Raw genomic sequence first — 20,565 nt, 5'->3', positions numbered from 1 at the left:
GAGGCATCCAGAATTTTGATTATGTAGTAGATATGCATCGAGTGAGCCTTAAAGGAGAGGTGACTGAGTGGAGGGAGAACATGAGACTGGCAATGGAGAGAAAGGAGTATTCAAATTCCCCTACTGTGACCAGTGTGTCGGGGAAAATGGGTAAAAATGCAGCCAGAGCTGGAAAGTCAGCAATGTGGGAGGAGCAGTACCTCCTAAACAACCTCAAGTACATCCAGCAATGCAATTTGTCCTTCCTAACGGGCATCTTTTACCCAAAACAACCCACAGGCCCCGGATAGCTCTAAGAGCCGTGCTACCAAGAGAACACCAGGGACAACTTCTTATACAACCTTCCACAGCCTTAGGGAAAATCAGTTAGGACAAGTACCATGTATTATTCACTAAGTCTGACAGCCTGCGTGCTAGAAACCTGAGGGGAGAGAAGAACTTCATGTTCAGCAAACAATAATGTACAAACAAGCAAAACATAGTCCCCTTTGAAGAGAACCTTCTCTCCCTCCAGCTACCACTCCCAGCAAACACTTGGCCATGAGCTGGCCTGCTGCCTGAGTATGAGTAATCCCCAGTGAGTGTCCACAATCCAGTTGGCTAAGCAACGACTATATATTCAATTAAATTCAAAATATTCATTTAAAATGCCTGAAGTATACATAGAGGTTCTTGGAACTGAGGGAGACAAAATTTACACAAGATACCTGCCCTAAGCCTCATGTCAATATTAAACATTTAACAAGTTAGTTGAGGATAAGGTCCAGAGTTGGAGTTAATGAAATGTAAGTAAGCATGTCAAGTCTGGGAATCCCTGCTATTTGGAGTCCGTTGTCTTCTCAGAAACAGAAATGGACAATAACTCCCATGTATTCTTGCCTGCTCAGAATCCCAGATTGAAATCCCCAAATTTCTACTCAGTCTCTATGATGAATGAAAGAAGAATTAGGCTCACAGACTTAGAATTTGGAGATCATCGATTCCACCTCTGTCCTCTTACAGATAAGGAAACGGAAGCAGTTAAATGACATACTCAGAATCACCAAGGCTCAAAGGTATCTGAAGTAGGATTTGAATCTGTTTTCCTTTCTCCAACTTAAGCAATACATTAACTATCCCTTACTGCCCCCCTGCCCTATACTCTATTTTTTTTTATTGAATTGTTTTATTTTCAAAACTTATGCAAGGATAATTTTTCAAAATTGACCCTTGCAAAACCAATTCTTCTCCTCTTCCCCTCATCCCCTTCCCTAAATTTGTTCTATATTCTAAATGCCTCCTTCCTCTACAGGCTCCTGGACACATTGCCCACTATCCATCACCATGTATTTTGGGTAAAAAAAATATTAACCCCCTGTGTCTCAGCTTCCATAGCCATAAAAAGTGGATAATTTCTATTGGCCCTTTTCAACCTCACAGGGTTAGGATCTGCGAATTAACAAAAAAAAAAAAAAAAAAAAAACCCTCATTTCTAGTCCCTCAGAGCTAAGGAGTCAGAGATAAAGATGATGTAAAGAAGTCGAGATGAGATTTCTGCTAGTCTAGGATTCTCCAATTCTGGTATGGGTGGAGACCCAAGCTCTAGAGAGGAAAAATGGTACCCACTTTTCCAGGCCTCCATCCTCTAGATTTCGATATTCTTCATTGGTCCATGTGGAGAACTTCTCTAAGATATAGGCAGCCAGTCCCACGGGGCAATTATTCAGTGCACAGCCTAGTATGGAGGAAAAAAGTCAGGCTCTCTTTGGCAAGTCAATTCACTCCTCTAGGCTTCAGTTTTCCTAACTGAGAAATAATGGAAATAAAAATTCCTGCCTCACCTGCCTGAAAGTCCAACTTCCCACCCAATTCAAGAATCTTCTCCATAGCAAGAAAGTCAAGCAACCTCTCTATTTGCATCCCTCCAGTGGTGAGGAGCTCACAACTTCAGAAGGAAACAATAATTTCTTTCGTATACTTGGCAGAAATGTCTTCCTTATCACTTCTACTTACTGGTCTAAGTTCTCCCTTCTGGGGCCACAGATTTTAGACATTTAATCCTTCTTCCACATGATATCCCTTTACAAAGGGTTACAAGATTGAGAGCTACAAACGTCCTGAAAAGTCATCTTGTTCAACTCTTTCATTTTACAACGACATAATTTTTCTGGATTTTTGAACACGCCCAGGACCCTATCCCTCTTTACTTCTACCACTCAATAACTCTTATCTCCATTCAAGATTCACCCAAATGCTATTTTTTATATGACACCCATCCCAATTCTCCTGCATTTTAGCAAATCCTCCCTCATAAAAATTATTTTATTTACTTTGTAAGTATTTTGTCACGTACTTATCTGTGTATTTTCCCCCAGAAGAATATATAAGTTCTCTGAGGGCAGAGCCTACTTTCTTTTCTCAGAGCACAGTATCAGGTGCTTATTAAATGGTTACTGAACTGAACCTGATTGTATGAAGTTTTAGCATTGAGGAGGAAGGCTCAGGTCAGTCTAAGAACTTGCATATTGCTTTAAGAGTTAGGTTGGTTTTTGCTTCCTGCCTATAGAGGGCTGAAACTCCTGAGTTGTTGCACTGAGGTCAGTTCAAGCACTTAAGACTAATTACCAATTGGACAATACTCTAGGGGCATGTGCTTGAGGAATGGCCCTTCCCACTATTCTATGCTGACTCGATAATTGGTGTATACAGAGAATTGTAAGAGGGACTAGGGGGTGTAGTAAGACTAGCCAGAGACACTCTCTGGGCAGGAGATGAAGAAGAAAGGTTGCGGAGATTCTGCTTCTATCCAATTCAATCATACCCCTAAAGACCAAGAATAAAGACTAAGGACTTTTGCTTATCCTGACTCTGGCTGATTCTAAGGTACCTAAGATGCTAACGCAGTCATCACACTGACAATCTTGGGTTTCTGGAAAATCCATGAGAAGGGCAGTGGAGTCACTTCTTACCTACGGTGTCAGGTTTGGTGGCCTGGATGTGCATGTAGCCAGATTCTCTAAACACAGAATTGAAGATCTTCTTGGCAGGGTACAACAGCTGCAAATCCCTCTCCTGGAAGCCAAAAAGCCATGGGAACCACCGTCCCATCAGAAGAGACAGAAAAATGGAGAAGGTGCCGGACTCAAGGAAGCACATATTCACATGGATACCTTTCACCTGTCTAGGAATACAGAGAAAGGAGATTTAAGGCATGGTGAGGTGACCCTGAAGGAGGAGATGGGGGCCAGACAGAAAGGCAAAGAGAACAGGGAGAAAGAAGGGTAGAGGATAAAGGCCAGGGGAAAGGAAAAAAAATGGGGTCATGGAGCAAAGGGACACAGTGTACTGAATATGGAAATATGTTTACAAGTGTATGTGTTTAACCTATATTAGATCGCTTGCTGTCTAGGGGAGGGAGGGAAGTAGGGAGAAAAAAATTAGGAATGCCAAGTTTTGCAAAAGTAAATGTTAAAAACAATCTTTCCATGTATTTGGAAAAATAAGAATCTATTTTTAAAAAAGGAGCATAGAGAGAAAAAAGAGGTACAAGTCACCACATTCAGCTTCTAGCCATTTTAAGATCAGTGTTTACTGACTTCATTCCACTCCCTCCAGAAGGCCACTAAGTTACAGGAATGGTAGATTTACAGATCATTCTACCCAGAGTCTCTCCCACATTTCAGTAGCCAGAACTTGGAGGACTAGTCCCTAGGTATACTCCCAACTCTGTCATGGAACTGGTTCACCCCTTTTTAGAATGGAGACAACCTTTGGCAATGGTGCCTTAAATATAGCAGGCACTTAGTAAAAATAATTTAACTGAATTAAATGTGAGTGAATACATGTGTGTGGATACAAAGGTGTGTACTGTGCATGTAATGGCGAGAGTACAGATGGAGGATTGTGAAAAATTCCTGTGTGTGGAGAATGGGAAGACCCGGGTCAAAATCCTGTCAGTCTTGGTGCCAAAGTGTCCGTGGCGTTAAATGGTAGCAGGTATTTATGGACGCCAACATCCTTATTTCAGTGCACTCCTGGGTACCAGGGAGTTTGTGCAAGTACTCGGGGAGATCTGGAGCAAGGACCCAAATCAGGGTGCCGGAGTCCTTCGGGGAAGGAGGATGCTCCATCCCTGCAGATGAGACCCACAACTACCCGCATGTTCACCCAGGGCACTTACGAGGGCGCCATCTGAGCGATGTTGGTACAGATCAGGGATCCCCAGTCACCTCCCTGGACGAAGAATTCCTGGAAGCCCAGCCGGTTCATCAGCTTACAGAAAATCTGAGCAGCAGCCACACTGGTGAAGCCTGGGGAAAGGAGGGGTGAGTAGAAGCTGAAAAATCATGCTGGGTCCTATCAGGGGCCAGGCCCTTGATTCGCAGGAGCACAAGTCCAAAGAGGGAAGCCTTATACCACTGGAGTGAACATTCACTAACTCCCACCATCCAAAGGACCCCAGGATTCTGACTCCTTCACCTTGGCTGTCTGGCAGCATTAGGCTTTTAGCTTACATCTCCCTCTCCTCTTCCCAGTAGCAGGAAAGAACTGATTACTTCCTTAGTTTACCCTGTGCAGCTATTGCCTATGGCTACCACTTCTTCTTCAGTCCAAACAGCTCTTCTTTAGCTCTCTGAAGCTGGTGCTAGTGGTAATAGTGAGAAGGAAAACTGGGGGACATTCTGCGGGAACATGGGGGCAGTAGGATACCCTATCCTGGAATCCCTGGGAGAAGTACATTGATGGGAGAGCTTAGTCACGACCGGTTACTGACACGGGGGCTGTCCAGGGTCCCACCGGTGCCCACAGAGCAGCATCCATACCTTGCTTGTGGGGTGCATCCGAGAAGCCATAACCAGGAATGGAAGGGCAGATGACTTCAAAGATCTGGTTATAATTCAGGCCGTGGCTCTCAGGGTCAGTCAGAAGTGGTATGATCTTGTAAAATTCGTAGAAAGAGCCAGGCCAACCATGAACCATTAACAATGGTTTTACTTTGTGACCCGATGGTGGTTTTGAGGGCTTCACATGGATGAAGTGGATGTCAAGCCCTGGAAGGAAACAGTGAAGTGAAATCCAAGGGCAAACAGATTTCCATGGGTAAAGTCCAGAGCTGTGCTTTTCAGCCCAGAACAACACACACCATGCTCTCAGGAAACTAACTCTCTCGGCCAAGTGCTAATCACTCAGTGCCCTAAGTGATTTTTTTTCTTAGTTCCATGTCCTTTCATCTTGTCTCCCAACAGGCTTTTAAAGTCTCTTAAGGACAGGGACTTTATTCTATTTCTATATCTCTCTAATATTTATTTGCCACAGTGCGGGGCACATGATTCTATAAACATTTATTAAACTATGAATGCAAGTATTAGGAAAGGAGGTCAGAATATATGGATGTGAGGTGTGAGGGGACACAATTCCTGGAAATAGGGAAGGCCAGTGGGTAGGTTATTGGAAATGGTGAAGTAGTTCCCTCCAGTTATTTCCATAAAAACAAACTAAGGAGTTCCTAACATCCTTCTGCACCTTCAAAAACCATCTTAGGACAGGAAATGTATTGTTAGTGGCAGAGAGATCAGGGTATCCAAGATTCAGTTTTATGCATGCACAGAAGGCCCCCAGGGGATCTAGAACACACAGTAACTTGGGCCTTCACAGGAGTCCTATAAAGGGTCATTTCTAAGAAAGTCTTTGCTTTTTTTAATTTGTTAAAGATTTATAGGGTTCAGGCATAAGAAAAACCTTTCTGATAGGTTGTCATTGAACACTAGAACAATGAAAAGGGGAGGCCATAAATCTCCAGTCTGAGATAGTTTGAATGTAGAGTTATTAAGGGAGGGGAAATAGATAAGATGACCTCTTCATGTTATCTTATTAAACAACCACTACCTGGAATAAAGCTAGGGTAAGCTGTTGAGTCTGATGTCCAAGGTAAGAAGACCCTGATTTTATCACAATCTAAGGGCAAAATTAGATGTATTTTGGAAAAATACCTTCAATTTTAGTTTTGAAATGAGGGTATTTGTTGAGAATCTCCACCTGCTTCCTCCAATCAAATTGGTTCCTCCAATAGGAAACCACCTTCTTTAGGTAATTAGAGTTGAATCCATAATGGAAACGGCTGTCCTCTAGGGGTGGGGTGAATCGAGCCATATCAATCCTCTGGTGTAAGTCCTAGGTTGGGGAAGAAGCAGGAACAAATAGTGACAGAGGGATAGGACTCAACTGAAAAACTATTCTCTAGAGATAGCCACAAACATTTAAACAGCAAATCAAGGAATTTTTTTTTGTCTTTAAAAATAAATGGCTTTGACTAGGTGACCTCAGAGGTTTGATAATTGCAAAACAAAGTTTAAGCAAGAACTTAATATTATGAACATAAACTTACAATATGCTCCTGAATTAGGAAAGAAGAATTTTATGGTTTTTTAAAAATGTTTTATTCATGTTCTTTTCTTCTCTTTTTTTGTCAGATAACCACTAATTTACTTATCCTTTCCGCTCCCATAATCAAGAAATCTTCTGTTGTAACAAATAAGTATACTCAAGCAAAATACTATGCCTTTACTTTTGTAATGGGTTCCTCATTTAGGATAATCTTATTTTCTCTATGAAGATGATCCAGCACTGCCTTCTTTCTTATCTTTTAGTTTTGCATCTTCATCTACCTAGTAGACATCTTAAACTGGATTCCTATATTCTATAGATGTTTAAAAAACAAACTTATTTTAATTTCAATGAATGAAAATTTACTTTCTCTCCTTTCAACTTCTTCCAGCTTTTGAAAAAAAGAAAAAAAAACTCTTTGGAGCAAATATGCACAATTAAAAGATTAAAAAATGCATAAAGAAAACAAATTCCTGCACTAAGTCCAAAAAAAAAAGTTCATTATCTCTTTGTTAGGAGATAGGGAACAAGTTTCATCATTAGTTCCCAGGTATCAGTCATTGTGTTGATCAGTTTCCCCGAACCTTCTACTATATGAAGAAGAGAGTGATGAGAGAGAAATTTGCTCAGCACCAGTGCTCTAGGCTTGATACAATTTAATTCAGCTCCCCTGCTTCTCTTTTTGTTAACTAGAGTCCAATCACCAGTTCTTATCCCTTATATTCTTCCCTTTTAAATCCTTTTCCACAATCTACCCTCTATAGTTAGAGTTTGCTTTGCTTAAGACTAAATCCTCCCTTACTCTATCGAACCTCTTTTCACCTGCCTTTGTCTTCTCCCCCTTCTCTCCCATTTCGCTGAATTCAACAGTGTTCTCCCCTCCTTTAAGAAGCTTGGATGAAAGTGAGATAGGCTCAAGTGGCACCTATTTCCTCCAGCTCTTCTCTTTTGTAGAATTTTTTACTCTTCCCTTCCCTTTCTTCTTTTTTAGATCATCAAAACATTAAAAAAAAAATGTGTGCGTGTGTGTGAGAGAGAGACAGACAAAGACAAAAAGAGAGAGAGAGAGAGAGAGAGAGAGAGAGAAGGAGGGAGGGAGGGAAAGAGAAAAGGTGGTTTTGAGGGGTGAGGTTAGTATCCAGAAATCAAATGAGTATAAGACACTTGGTTTTTTAAAGTGGTTGCTTTAAAAAAATATATTCTGATGTTCATGCTTAAATGTACCCAAATAAGGTGTTGAGCATCTGGAACAACATGGTATAGTAGAAAGAGTACCACTTCAAGTGATCTGAGTTCAAATCCCACCATTGATGTATACTACCCCTGAGACTCTGGGTAACTTTCCTAGGTTTCAATTTTCTTGTCTTTACAATGAGGAGGATGGACTAGATAGCCAAGTTCACAGTCTTTTTAAACTTTCCAAATTCTGTTCCTACTGGTTTCCTCATTTCTCGAGATTCTTACCACCTGTGGCCTCTTTCTCTAGTGTACTAGACCATTCAGAAGAAGCCATTCCTTAGATGATATCATCCCACCCTCTGCAACCCCAAAATCAGCCAAATTTGCTGAAATTTCCAGCTTTCCCAGTTATAGCTCTTCCATCTAACCACAGAGAACCATCTCGGCCCTACTTTTCACTCCTCACATTCTTACTTACCATATGTGGCCAGGATATTTGGGGAAGAACTGGGGAGGCAGAGGTGGAGGGGAGAACTGGTATAGAAGAAGCTAGAGATTGATAAGAAGTCTGAAACTTTCAGAGAGGAGTAAGTTATTACAACAGCTCCATTCTCCCTCCCTACCAAAAGCATTACCTCATCTTTTCTCCATCCTATCCTCTCATCCACCCAACCCTATTTACTATCAATGGCATGGCTCCTGTGAGGTCAGAGGTAAGCAAAAGGTCTCCAATGCTAGGTTCCCTAACTTCAATTCCAGTGCATTTCTATTCTATGATGCTGCTAAATGATATACTTCAAAGGCTGTTTCTTTCATGTGATAATGAAAATTATTGCACATTAAATCACCAATTGAATAAGCTGTACTTGGATGGATGTGGTAGGGAAAAGGAAATATTGTAGGATTAGTCTTGCTAGTTCAGGTTCAATATTGGAATTAAAAGGCAGCACTCCAAAGTCATTCAGCTCTCTCTCCACTGTACCACATTGATTACAGGTTGCAGAGGAAGTGTTCATCTACTTTAGCAGAGAAAAACCCTTATTCAGAGCTTCCTGACTTCAGGCTTAGCACTCTAGCCACTGTACCACCCGTCTCCTAGCTCCTCTGTTTAGTTCTCTTCAGGAAGATGTCTCATTTACCTTGATCTCTTCTTCTGAAGTTTCCACCTTGAAGGGGCGGATGCTTTCATCCTCAGGTGTGCTGGGCTTTTTTCCTGGGCCCCACCATGCATCTTCCATTTCTAATTTTTCATTATTCCCTCTGTTAATGACCCAGTAGATTAAACGGATCAGAAACAGGACAGCTAAAATCTGTAGAAACCACATATCTGTAAGAGAAGGCACATACAAGCAAAATTAGTCAAAGGACAGTCAGTCCCATAGCTGGGGACCAGTTATTAAGACTTAAAGTCTCCATTACATCCTTATTCCTATGGCCAAGCTAACCCTACCTCCCTCCAAAAACAGGGAACATTAGCCATACCACCTCAAAGAGCTGGCTTCAGGCTTAGCAGTTTGCAGGCACTGAAAAGAATCCTGAACTTAAGATTCAATCTAGACCTAGGAATCAAATACTGACTCTGACACTTACTAGCTATGTAACTATGGGCAATAATTCTTTCTTAAGCTTAATTTTCCTCATCTGTAAAATGGGGATGGTAGCATGTACTTCATAGGATATGAATCACATAAGATAATATATGCAAAATTCAATATAAGTATCAGTTATTGGAAATGAGAGTGAATTCAGAAGATGAAATTATCTACATTGCTATGAAAACCTGAGTTGTCAATGAATCTCTAACTGGCCTAGAACACATAATGTCAAAGCTAGAAAAAACTGTTGGGATCAACCCTTTCATTTTATAGTTAAGGAAAAAGAGGTCTCAATTACTAAAAGGTCTCTTGAGTCATAAGAAAAAGGACAGAGTCAGTCCTCTAACTTCAATTCCAGTGCATTTCTATTCTATGATGCTGCTAAATGATATATTTTAAAGGCTGTTTCTTTCACATGATAATGATGTTTAATTGGTGATTTAGTGGACAATAACTAAGTTACACTTGAGTGGATGTGGTAAAAATATTGTAGGATTAATCCAGTTAGTTCAGGTTCAATATTGGAAGGAGACACTCAAAGATCATTCAACAGTCAACAAAAGGTTGCCTATCCAAAGCAAAGATCTCCAAAAAGTCTACTTCGTAGGTAATTTGGTAGACACAGCCCCTGTCACTTCCATATGGAAATGGTGATTTGGGTTCTCTTGGGACATCGTGGGACAACCAAGGATTGCACCCACGTGGGCATCTTGGTTCCTAGGTCAGCTCTTTTATCTTTGAAGAGAAATCTAGACTAACTTGGGGGAAGGGATTGGAACATTGGTCCCACATACAAGGGAAGCATTGGTTGAGGGGAGTCAATAAGAACCATGATCCCAGGATATGGAACTTTATATCTCTAATGTCTTGTATACAGGAAGCTACCTGAACGGTGGTAGAACCAGGTAGAGAGACTTCTTTAGGAGACTTCCTGGGCCTGAGTTTTATCATCTTCTCACTTCTCCCTTAGATATTTTGCCCCTACCCTACTCCATAGGATGGTTGATATGCAATTTTAAATACAGAAACATGAATGTGGGATGACTTCTCCACAATCTAGTTTTAAGATGGGTATTGACATCCCAATGGACAGTAGGATGGTTTCAAGCAGGTCTAACTTTGTGCATATGTGATGTCAACCAGTTTTTTACTATCAAATAGATTCAAATGGACTAAATAAAAGCACTAGCCTCAGAGTTAGAAATAGACCTAGGTTTAAGTGCTACTTAATAAGCTGTGTGATCTTTGGTAAATTACTTCTTTCTTTTTCTTTTTTTCTTTTTTGTATCTCACAGTCCACCATCTATAAAATCAAAGTTTCAAATTTTATGATCCTCTAACCACAGAATAAATAAGTGATTAGATTGTTTCAAGTTCCTAGCCAGGAATTGGCCTCCGGCACTAGAAAGCTCTGAACTATCTTAGTTTTAATGGGAAGGGAATGTAGCCCTTTGAAAGGAATAATAAATGACCCCAAAGAAATGCTTCATTCATTCTGCAGCTTTCACCTGTCCTTGTTTCGGTTCCTCCCTTTCCAACCCAAAACACCTGGAGAAATAAATGCCATGGCTTCCTGCCCATATTACAAGTCCTCACAAAATCAGAATCTTGAGTTAAAAAGAACCTCAGTTAGTCATTTTATCTAATCCATACTAGAAAAAACAAAAATTCCCTTTATAAAAGAGGTGACAAGTGGGTCAACTTTTATTTGGTGATCTCCAAGGTTACCACTATTTTCTCAGATAGTATATTCTACTTTGGACACAGAGACCCATTTAGAAAGTTTTTCCTAATCTGAAAAAAACTGTATGAATTGATACAAAGTGAAATGAAAAGAACCAGAAAACATTGTGTACAGGAACAGCAACATTGTATGATGATCAACTATAAATGACTTAGCTTTTCTCAGCAATACAATGACCCAAGACAATTACAAATCACTCCTGATGGAAAATGCTATTCATATTCAGAGAAAAAAACTGATGGACTCTGAGGGAAAAAAAAACAAAAACAAATCAAAGCATGCTATTTTTATCTAATTTTTTTTTTTTTTTTTTTTTTTTGCTTAATGGACAACAGGATAGCTTATCATTCATTCATTGGGTGGGAGGACAAATGATATCTTATTTTTTCCATAGTCTAAAACTATTCTGCCATCTTGGTACTCAGAGAAGAAGAACTGTGGCATAGTGGTATAATCTGAAGACCTAGATCCAAAGCCCAAGTTATACTGTTTATTTGGTGTCTTTTGGAATGTTACTGAACACTGAAGGATGAGAACATTAAGTTAGGACTTAGGAGAGATCTGGGTCCTTATATGACTCGTATGAGAAGTCACTTAACCTCTTTCAGTTTCCTCATCAGGATAATGGGAAGGATAATACCTGTAATATCTAACTGCACAGAGCACCAGGAGATCTTAGAGGTCATCCGGTTGTTCATTTGAAGAAAACACATTCTAGAGTTGAATGATTTGTCCAAAGCCACACAATTTGAATAAGTAATTGAGGGATACTATAAGAGTAAATAATAATAGCTGACACAAATGATAATGATGATGATGATGATAGCATTTGCATATCACTTGGTTATTTTTGTTGTTTAACCATGTCCAATGCTTTGTGAGCTATTTGGGGGTTTCTTGGAAAAGTTACTGAAGTGGTTTGCTGTTTCCTTTTCCAGCTCCCTTTACAATTGAAGAAACTGAAGCAAACAGGGTTAGGTGACTTGTTCAGGATCACATAGCTACTAAATGTCTGAGGCCAGATTTGAACTCAGAAAGATGAGTCTTCCTGACTCCAGAGCTGATGCTCTGTCCACTATATCTCCTAGCTGCTCTATGGGTTTGCAGATTCCTGTACATATATTACCTCTGCTGATTGTTTCTTATAAAATGATAATATTCCATTGCATTCATACACTATAACTTCAGCCATTCCCCAACTAATGGGCATCCACTCAGTTTCCAGTTTCTTGCCACTACAAAAGGGCTGCCACAAACACATGCACATGTGGGTCCTTTTTCCTATGCACAGTTTGATAGCGTTTGGGGCATAGTAACAAATTATTCTCCAGAATGATTGAATCAATTTACAACACCCACCAACAATGTATTAGTGTTCCAGTTTTCCCATATTCCCTCCAATATTTATCATTATATTTTCTTGTCATTTTAACTAATCTGAGATTGTGAATTAGTACCTCATGGTTGTCTTAATTTGCAATTGTCTAATCAATAGTGTGTACATATATTTTCTCACTTTACAAATATCTTTAGATACTTATACCTATCCTGTAAGACACAGAGTTACTATTGTATTCATTTTACAAATGAGTAAAACAGAATCTTTTTTTTCTTTTTTTTTTGCTGAGGCAATTGGGGTTAAGTGACTTGCCACACAGCTAGAAAGTGTTAAGTGTCTGAGGCCAGATTTAAACTCAGGTCCTCCTGACTTTAGGGCTGGTGCTCTATCCACTGTACCACCTAGTTGCTCCAAGTAAACTGAATCGTAAGTGACTTGTTTAGTGTTGATGGAGCCTGTTAGAGGGGTGGGAAATGGGAGAAAGGATGTGAAGCCATTTCTTCCTGACTCCAGATCTAAAGATCTATCTCTAATTCAGTCACTTAAAGAGTAAACAGGATCACCATCCTAGTTTATTTTTCTAACTGAAATCATTCACAAGCTTTCTTACTTTTACTTTTCCCTTTCAGCATTCAACACATGAAAAATTAGTTCTGGCTCTGGCCCTGGGATGCTGGAATGCAACAATGCCCCAAAGGGGCTCAGCAAACAGTCACTACCAACTGAACATTTCTCAAAAATTAGGCTACTGAAACTCCTTCCTCTCCCTCAGAATCCAGCATATGGTCAGTCCTATACTACAACTGGCTAATACTTTCTCTTTCTTCAGGATCCCTATAGCTCCAAGGGATTAGGAGAATAATGTCCAAAGTATATGTGACAGCTTCTCTAATAAGAAATGATTTTAATCTTTTTTCTCTCAATCTTTAGATTTCCTCCAAAGAAACAAAGAGAGGGAATTCTACACTGGGCCTTGTTCTGCCCCCTTTCTTGGCAGGTTCCTCCCAATGGACTCAGCTCTAGAGCTGCCTCCTGTGCTTGGTCCTGGCAGAAGGAACTTTCTTCTAAGACTCTGACATGACCAGGGTGAGGTGAGGATGAGGGGAGGACCTCCAGGTTTTGTCTGTTAAAGAAGGACTCTCTTCTGCCACAGGACCTGGGGAGAGACTGGCCATTTAGCTAGAACTTTAGACAAGAAGAACCCACATCAACAGCAGTTACTGGAAAGTACACATCCAGAACTTTTGCATATCTGCATATCATGTTTCAATGTCCTAGATGAGTTTAGTTTTCAGTTGTGTCCAATCTTCCTGATTCCATTTGAGGTTTTCTTGGCAGAGATAACTGGAGCAGCTTGCCACTTCCTTCTCCAGCTCATTTTATAGATGAGGAAACTGAGGCAAACAGAGTTAAGTCATTTGCTTAGGGTCACACAGCCAGTAAGTGTCTGAGGCCAGATTTGAACTCAGGTCTTGCACCACCTAGCTGCCCCCAGACATGGGGGTTATTTTCATTTCTATAATGGACAATCTTTAGTCTGGTCATCTTTAGTGCAAGTAAAACAAAGGGGAACAGACCTATAGGCACTTGTGAAATTATAGTAAAATTCCACATGGGAATGTTATAACACAGTTCCTGAATTAAGATAATAACAACAAATAAGACAACTATCTACTTGTTAATATAGTCTTCCAATGACCTCCAAAAGCCAAGTGTTAGAAAAAGGCTCATTTGTTCTTTCCATTAGAATTCCCTCATGGAGCTCTAACTAGGATGTGGTGATTAGGTTTTTTCAAAGCAGTGAAATTTAGAAGGCACAATAACTAAAAAATGGTTTTAGAAGATTATACAAATTTTAAATTAGTGCCATTTACATCTGAGTAGCACATTTCAGTACTGCAGAAACACAAAAGAGTTATATCTAGATGGTAAAAATAATTAGTCAGCACTGGAAAGCTGCACTCCAGATAAACTTCTAGATATAATTCCACCCTGCTCTCCATCCCTAATTGCTCCCCTAAAAGCAAACTGCCCCAGAAACGGCCTTGAGATCTCTCAATATTCCACTATGGGGTTAATATCAGTCTTCCCTCCCATACAACTAAATTTGTGACAGTTACTTCTTGTATGTAAGCCTCTTGGAGAAGCAATGTGATTTAGTGATTAGAAAGCTGGTCTTGGAACAGAAATACATGACTCAAAGTCATACTGATTCTAAGACCATGGGCCTAAGTATTCTAGGCAAATCTCTAAAACTTTAAGTTGCAGAGAGGGTATTGATATGCTTTAGTAGAAGAAGCTTCCTCCTTCTAAGAGTTCCCTAAACCCTTGTTTAGTTCCCTAAACCCTTGTACAAGTCCTACTTGTATTATTTTCACAGAAGCCACTATGGTTTAGATGATAGACAATCCTGGAGTCAGCAAGGCCTGGATTCAAGTCATGTTTCTTTCATCTTATGTGACTGTGGGCAAGACAATTAATTTCTCAACAGTATGTTTCCGAAAAGAGAATGGCTGCTTTGTTAGCAGAAGTCCCTTATTAGAAAATCCCTGCACAAGTCAGTTCCAAAAAAAAAAGTCATTTTCACAAAGTTGACCAAAAAATCACAAAATCAATTTGATGATGCTTGCCCCAGAACTCTTCATTTTGCATATGCTGGGTATCAAAATTACTTGTTAGGACTCAGCTCAGCCTAATTTTTTCATCTGTCTAACTGGAATACACATTGGAGGATATATTCCAAGTAGTATCCAATAAGATGATGCATAAGACATTTTTTCCAATTTTTATAAGCCCTGAAACTTTTCTAAAATAAAGAATTATACACAAAAGATAAAGCAATTGCAGTTATCTCTACAGTCTAAGACACCAAGAACCCTAATAGGAAAATAACAATGTACTAACAGCAGAAAAGGCTAATTCCTAGTCTATTCATTCAATACACTGTATCCACAAGCACACTTGCATATCGTTTGGTAGCCGGACACAACCTGGACTTGTGCCTTGGGACCCATCCAGCAATTAATGTCGTCTAGGATACCTTCCTCCACCTGCCCTCTGTCTACCATTCCAACACAATAAAGAACAGAACTGAATGCTACTTTCCCTCAATAGCTCAACTCTGTGCTGTGAAGTGTAAATGATTCAGACCAGTTCCAATGATCTTGTGATGATGAAAGCCATCTGTATTCAGAGAGAGGATGGTGGAAACTGAATGAGGGCCACAACATAGTATTTTCATTTTTGTTGTTATTGTTTGCTTGGATTTTGTTTTCTTTCTCATTTTTTGGATTTGATTTTTCTTGGGCAGTATGATAATTGTGGAAATATGTATAGAAGAATTGCACAAGTTTAACATATATTGGATTACTTGCCTCTAGGGGAGAGGGTGAGGGGAAGGGAAGGAAAAAATTGGAACACAAGGTTTTAAAAATTAGAATACAAGGTTCATTGCCATCTGGGGGAGGGGGTGGAGGGAAGGAGGGGAAAAATTGGAACAAAAGGTTTTGCAATTGTCAATGCTGAAAAACTACCCATGCATATATCTTGTAAATAAAAAGATATAAAAAAAAAGAATACAGGGTTCAGTGTGACTGAGCCATGACTTTCTGCTCTAAGAATAACTTTCTAATCACTGTATCACAATGTCTCTCCAAGAGGCTTAATTGTCACAAATTTAGTTATATGGGAGGAAGACTGATATCAAATTAAAACACAAGGTGAATGTTGAAATTATCCATGTATATATTTTAAAAATAAAAAGGTTCAATTAAAAAAAGAAGTTCAAAACAAAAGAAAATCTTGTCTACCTGGGATGGCAGGACAGAATTGCTCTGGATTATTGTCAGCCAGCCAGAGGAATGAGGAAGCAAGGAAACTGCCACCAGAATGTGTGGGACTCCACCAGGCCTGAAGGACAGAAAATTTGCATTTGGCTGAAGCTAGCTGTCCTCCTAGAAGCCATTTGGGGCATAGATTGAAGTGAGTGAAAAATGAATTCCCCAGGATGGAAGAAAACTGGGAAATATTTGAGATCTAGCCTTCAGGGAAAATATCACTAAAGGAGGAATAAGAAAGTATATGATGAGGAAATTTAAAGGCAAAAGACTGAAATTACCAAAGGATTCAGGAAGAACAAAATTCAGTTAAAAATACTGAGCGCAAGCAGATAAACCAAAAGAGAAGATATTAATTACAGAAGGTAAAATGATCTCTAGATCATATAAATTAATCTAAACACTCCTGAATAAAACAAAGGAAATTAAATCAACACCGATGAAGCAGAGGATCCTACAGATTCCCAAAACAGCATGAAACCACCGTGACATTTTCCCAAAATAATTGTGAAAGCAAAATTGACAACTATATCCCCATCTTTTGGAAAATCCATTTAAAAGTTTTTGGCTCTTCCTTCTCACCAGAGAAGTCTGAATTATTATGATATTAAAAGATAAAATATGTTATTATATAATACTATACATATATTTTATGCATTTCTGAGTTTCTAAACTTTTTCTGTTATCTTCTGTTTTTTGCATGTCATCTCCAGTTTCTGCAAAATTTCCATAATATTCCCATTTAATTTATTATGCCAACTCTGAGATATAGCAAAATTAAGTGGGGAAAGTTAAGATGTGGAAGAGATAACTACACAAACAAATGGTATTGATCTTAAAGGCAGTTTGATTAGAGACAATTTATGGGTCTTACACAAGGAACATGAGAGATCAAAAATCTTAACATTATAATGCCAAAAAAATTTAGAAAACTCAGAACTTCTGAAAAAAAAAGAAACAAAATGACAATCAAAATAATCTATAAATTGCTTCCAGAATAAATAAACACCTATGCCGTAAACTCCAAGACATATAGTGGTTGATTTTAACAATTCCAATGACAAATCACAAATTTTGCAAGCAACTAGGAAAAGATTTTCAATTAGAAAAGAAAGGAAAACCAAATAACTGAAGACTATTCTCTACCCACCAGAAACTGCAGAAGAGAATAGGGTAATATGTTGCAAAGAGCAAAAGAGCTTTACATCCAAGATGAAATATCCTGAAACCGAAGTCTAAATTAGCAATGAAAAGAGATGGACATCTAATAATAATGAAGCATTTGAACCCCTTTATTAAAAGACACCCTAAAGAGATAATCCACTTTGCAAACACTTACAAGAAAGGTAAATTGCAGCAACCAAAGAAAATAAAAGTAATGAAATAAATTACCTCAGAGGATAAAAACTAAAAAAAATAAAGTCACCTTTGAAGTTAAAGGAGGAAAGAAAGGGTTTTTTTATTTTACTTAAACAAAAAGGAGGAAAGGGAAAAGAATTTGATAATGAAATAAAAGGGTAAAAAAGTCCAGAACTACTAAGTTAAACAAAACTCCAAAACCAGAGTAAGGGTGATAAACAAGAGTGGAAGATGTGGAAGAAGTGGGGGGGGATATATGTGTTGTCTGAGGATGAGGGATAGAGAAGCCCGTGGGAATGAGATTGCCCTAAAGTAGAGTAAGCAAAAACAAAACAAAACAAAACAAAACAAACTGAAGAAACAAAGCAATGTTTTTAGAGAAGAAAAGGAACTAAAAAAAATCTTAATTCAGAAAACAAAACTGATATTAGAGACATATGATGGAAAATAAACTCTCATAACTTTTAATATGAATGAACTAAACAACTAATAAAATGAGAAATTGGATATGAAAGCAAAATCCAGAAATCTGTTGCTTCCTAGAAACACATCTGGAACAATCTAAATAAGGAGCAAATTCAAAAAAGCAGGAATCATAATCATTCTATCAAAAAAAGCAAAAATAAAAACTCCCAACATGAAGATAAAGGAGAAAACGATATTATGCTGAAAGGAACCACAGACAACAAAGCAATATAAATATTAAACTTGTATGCTTTAAATACCTTACTTAGTATTTCTTCATTTAAAGAAAAAATTAACTAAATTGCATTACATGGAGAGTAATACAATAACAGGGGGAGACTTTAATAATTCTCAGTTTTTGGACAAATCTTAAGGTAAGAAAAATTTAACAAATTGCTTAAGAAACTAGAGCTAAGAGACTTATGGCATTTTCTAAATGGTACTGCTAAATGTGTGTGTGTGTGTGTGTGTGTGTGTGTGTGTGTGTATGTTTCTCAGCATCACAATGAACTTTTTTTTTTTTTTGGCTTAAGGTCACATAGCTAGTGCCCAGGGTCACACTGCTAGCACACTGAACTTTTTACAAAAACTGATAAGATATTAGGGGCAGAGACATGGTAAATAAATGTAAAAAGGAAGGAACAGCAAACATCACTTACAGAAAATAATGCAATACAAATGCAATACAAATAAACAATCAGTTCAGAAAGTACAAACAAAAGACATGAACCAAATGAAGACTTAATAATGAAATCCTAAATAATTATGGATCAAACAACAAATCATAGAAACAAAAATTATAATAATGAAATAACAAAATTTCTAAGATGGAGATAAAGAAATCCTGGGGAGAGACAGGAATTGTTTCCCTAAAAACTTACATTAACACAATAGAAACAGAGGAGATTAATAAATCAAATCTGCATATCAAAATTAGAAATATAATAAATAAATCTATAACAAGCACAAAGGGAGATATTAAAAATTATAGGAATACAACACACAGTGTATGCCCTGAACCCCTAGTTCCCTTTCTTTTCTGAGGAACGTATATTTTACTACCCCTGTGGCCCTTTGGAAGAGGCTCACTGCTCCTTACCCTCTTACCTGAGGGTGGGTTCTCTCAACAGAAGAATGTTCTTGTCTTGCACTGAGGCTTAAGCTTAACATGTAAGCTAAAGGAGCTTTTTCAAAATTTGAAATCCTTGATTTTGTCTTATGTTCAATTAAAACCATTCCATCATCCTACAGATGCTTCCTTAACAAGGCTGCTGAAATAATACTGGAAAGTTTAGTGTCCAAGATAGTTCTTTATTGAGTCAGGAATTTTTCCTTATCCAAACAAAGGATTCCTAATCCTACCAAAGAGTTTTGATTCTCTCAGGGTTCAAGTGGAAGCTCAATCTTTTGTTGTCAGAATTGTTCTGCCAACCCCTTATATGAAGAGTTTCCCTAATCTTCCTCCAAGAGTTCTGGAAAGAGTAAAACAGCCTTTCTCAAGACAAATGCTTTACAAATTCTCAAAGAATTTTAAAAATTTTTATAAATTCTAAAATTGTAAAATTCTAGAGAATTTTAGTGAACTCTCCAAAAGAACTTTTCTAAGTCTCTGAAACAGGAGATAATTTGATCCAGTGGCAAAGCAGCTGAAATTGAAATTGGGGGATAAAAGTTTAAATCCATGGACCTCTATTATTAATATCTATCTGATTATAGGCAAGTTACTTATCGTTTGTGGTCATCTTCTTGATCTGAAAGGTGAGAGGACTGATCTTAAGGACCTTCTATTTATATTACAAAATACCTCAGTGTTTAATACATAGGCTTTCAACATTTTGAGTAAGTTGGCAAAATGCCCACATATTGCTATTGTAATTGGTACACAACATGAAATACAGAAGATCTTTCTCAAGGAAAAAGATCTCAAATTTTGCTTTACTCCTCTTTTTACACATTTTAGAATAGGAAACCACAACTCATTTTTTTTTCTAATCCTAACTTTGACTAGTTTTCATTCTTTCCCAGCTCAGTCATGATAAAAGCTAAGTGTCCTCTATAACCTCTTATTCTTCCAATTCAGTAAAAGCCTGATTTGTTCTTCCAAAATCATTCTTCAAGAATTACGTGCTTTTAGTACTATTTTTATAGTTGGTTTAAAGACACACTTATCCAGTAAAATTTCTAAATACAAACTGCAAATGATAATGTGAAAAAGTTAACCAAGTTCCCTATTATTAATCAGAGAAAATAAAATCAAAGCAATCTCAAGGAACCACTTCAAGTCACCAGCATGGTAAAAATATCAAAGGATGACCAACCCAAAAGGGAATTACTTACAATTATAAAATCTCTAAGCCAATGCTGGCAAATCTTTAAATTGGTGCAAAATCTTAGAAAGTAAACAAGTGATCCTACCTTTTGGGCCAGTGATTCCACAGATAGAACTCTATCTTCAAACATGTCAATAAAAGGAAAAAATGATTACATGTGCAAAAATGTAGCTGGACAAAATGTCCATAAGATAATTGGTACAGGATACCAGTAGAGCTGGAAGCTAAAAGACCATGTAGTCTATCACCTTCACTTTACAGATGAGGAAATGGACACTCAAGTGAGGTTAAGTGATTTGTTCCAGTTCACACAGGACATGTATTAAAAGTGAGATCTGAACCCAGGTGCTCTTTC

At 38.2% G+C, this 20,565-nt stretch overlaps 1 protein-coding gene across 2 annotated transcripts in view; it reads right to left on the bottom strand.

The window, feature by feature from the left end:
* EPHX1 (epoxide hydrolase 1) overlaps positions 1-20,565 on the bottom strand; it is a 46,711-nt gene that overhangs the window by 3,727 nt on the left and 22,419 nt on the right. For both annotated transcript variants that reach the window (XM_051993404.1, XM_051993403.1), the window contains 6 exons: positions 8,682-8,869; positions 5,970-6,150; positions 4,803-5,030; positions 4,160-4,289; positions 2,949-3,160; positions 1,606-1,714 (listed from right to left, as the gene is read on the bottom strand). In XM_051993404.1, coding sequence (XP_051849364.1) covers positions 1,606-1,714; positions 2,949-3,160; positions 4,160-4,289; positions 4,803-5,030; positions 5,970-6,150; positions 8,682-8,869 — 1,048 coding nt within the window. The remainder of the gene's footprint in view (positions 1-1,605; positions 1,715-2,948; positions 3,161-4,159; positions 4,290-4,802; positions 5,031-5,969; positions 6,151-8,681; positions 8,870-20,565) is intronic.

The sequence above is a fragment of the Antechinus flavipes genome, chromosome 4 (genome assembly GCF_016432865.1).
Source record: "Antechinus flavipes isolate AdamAnt ecotype Samford, QLD, Australia chromosome 4, AdamAnt_v2, whole genome shotgun sequence".
NCBI classification, from domain to species: Eukaryota; Metazoa; Chordata; class Mammalia; order Dasyuromorphia; family Dasyuridae; genus Antechinus; species Antechinus flavipes.
Note: the sequence above shows the minus strand (reverse complement) of the source record. Positions and strands in the feature narration are given on the sequence as shown.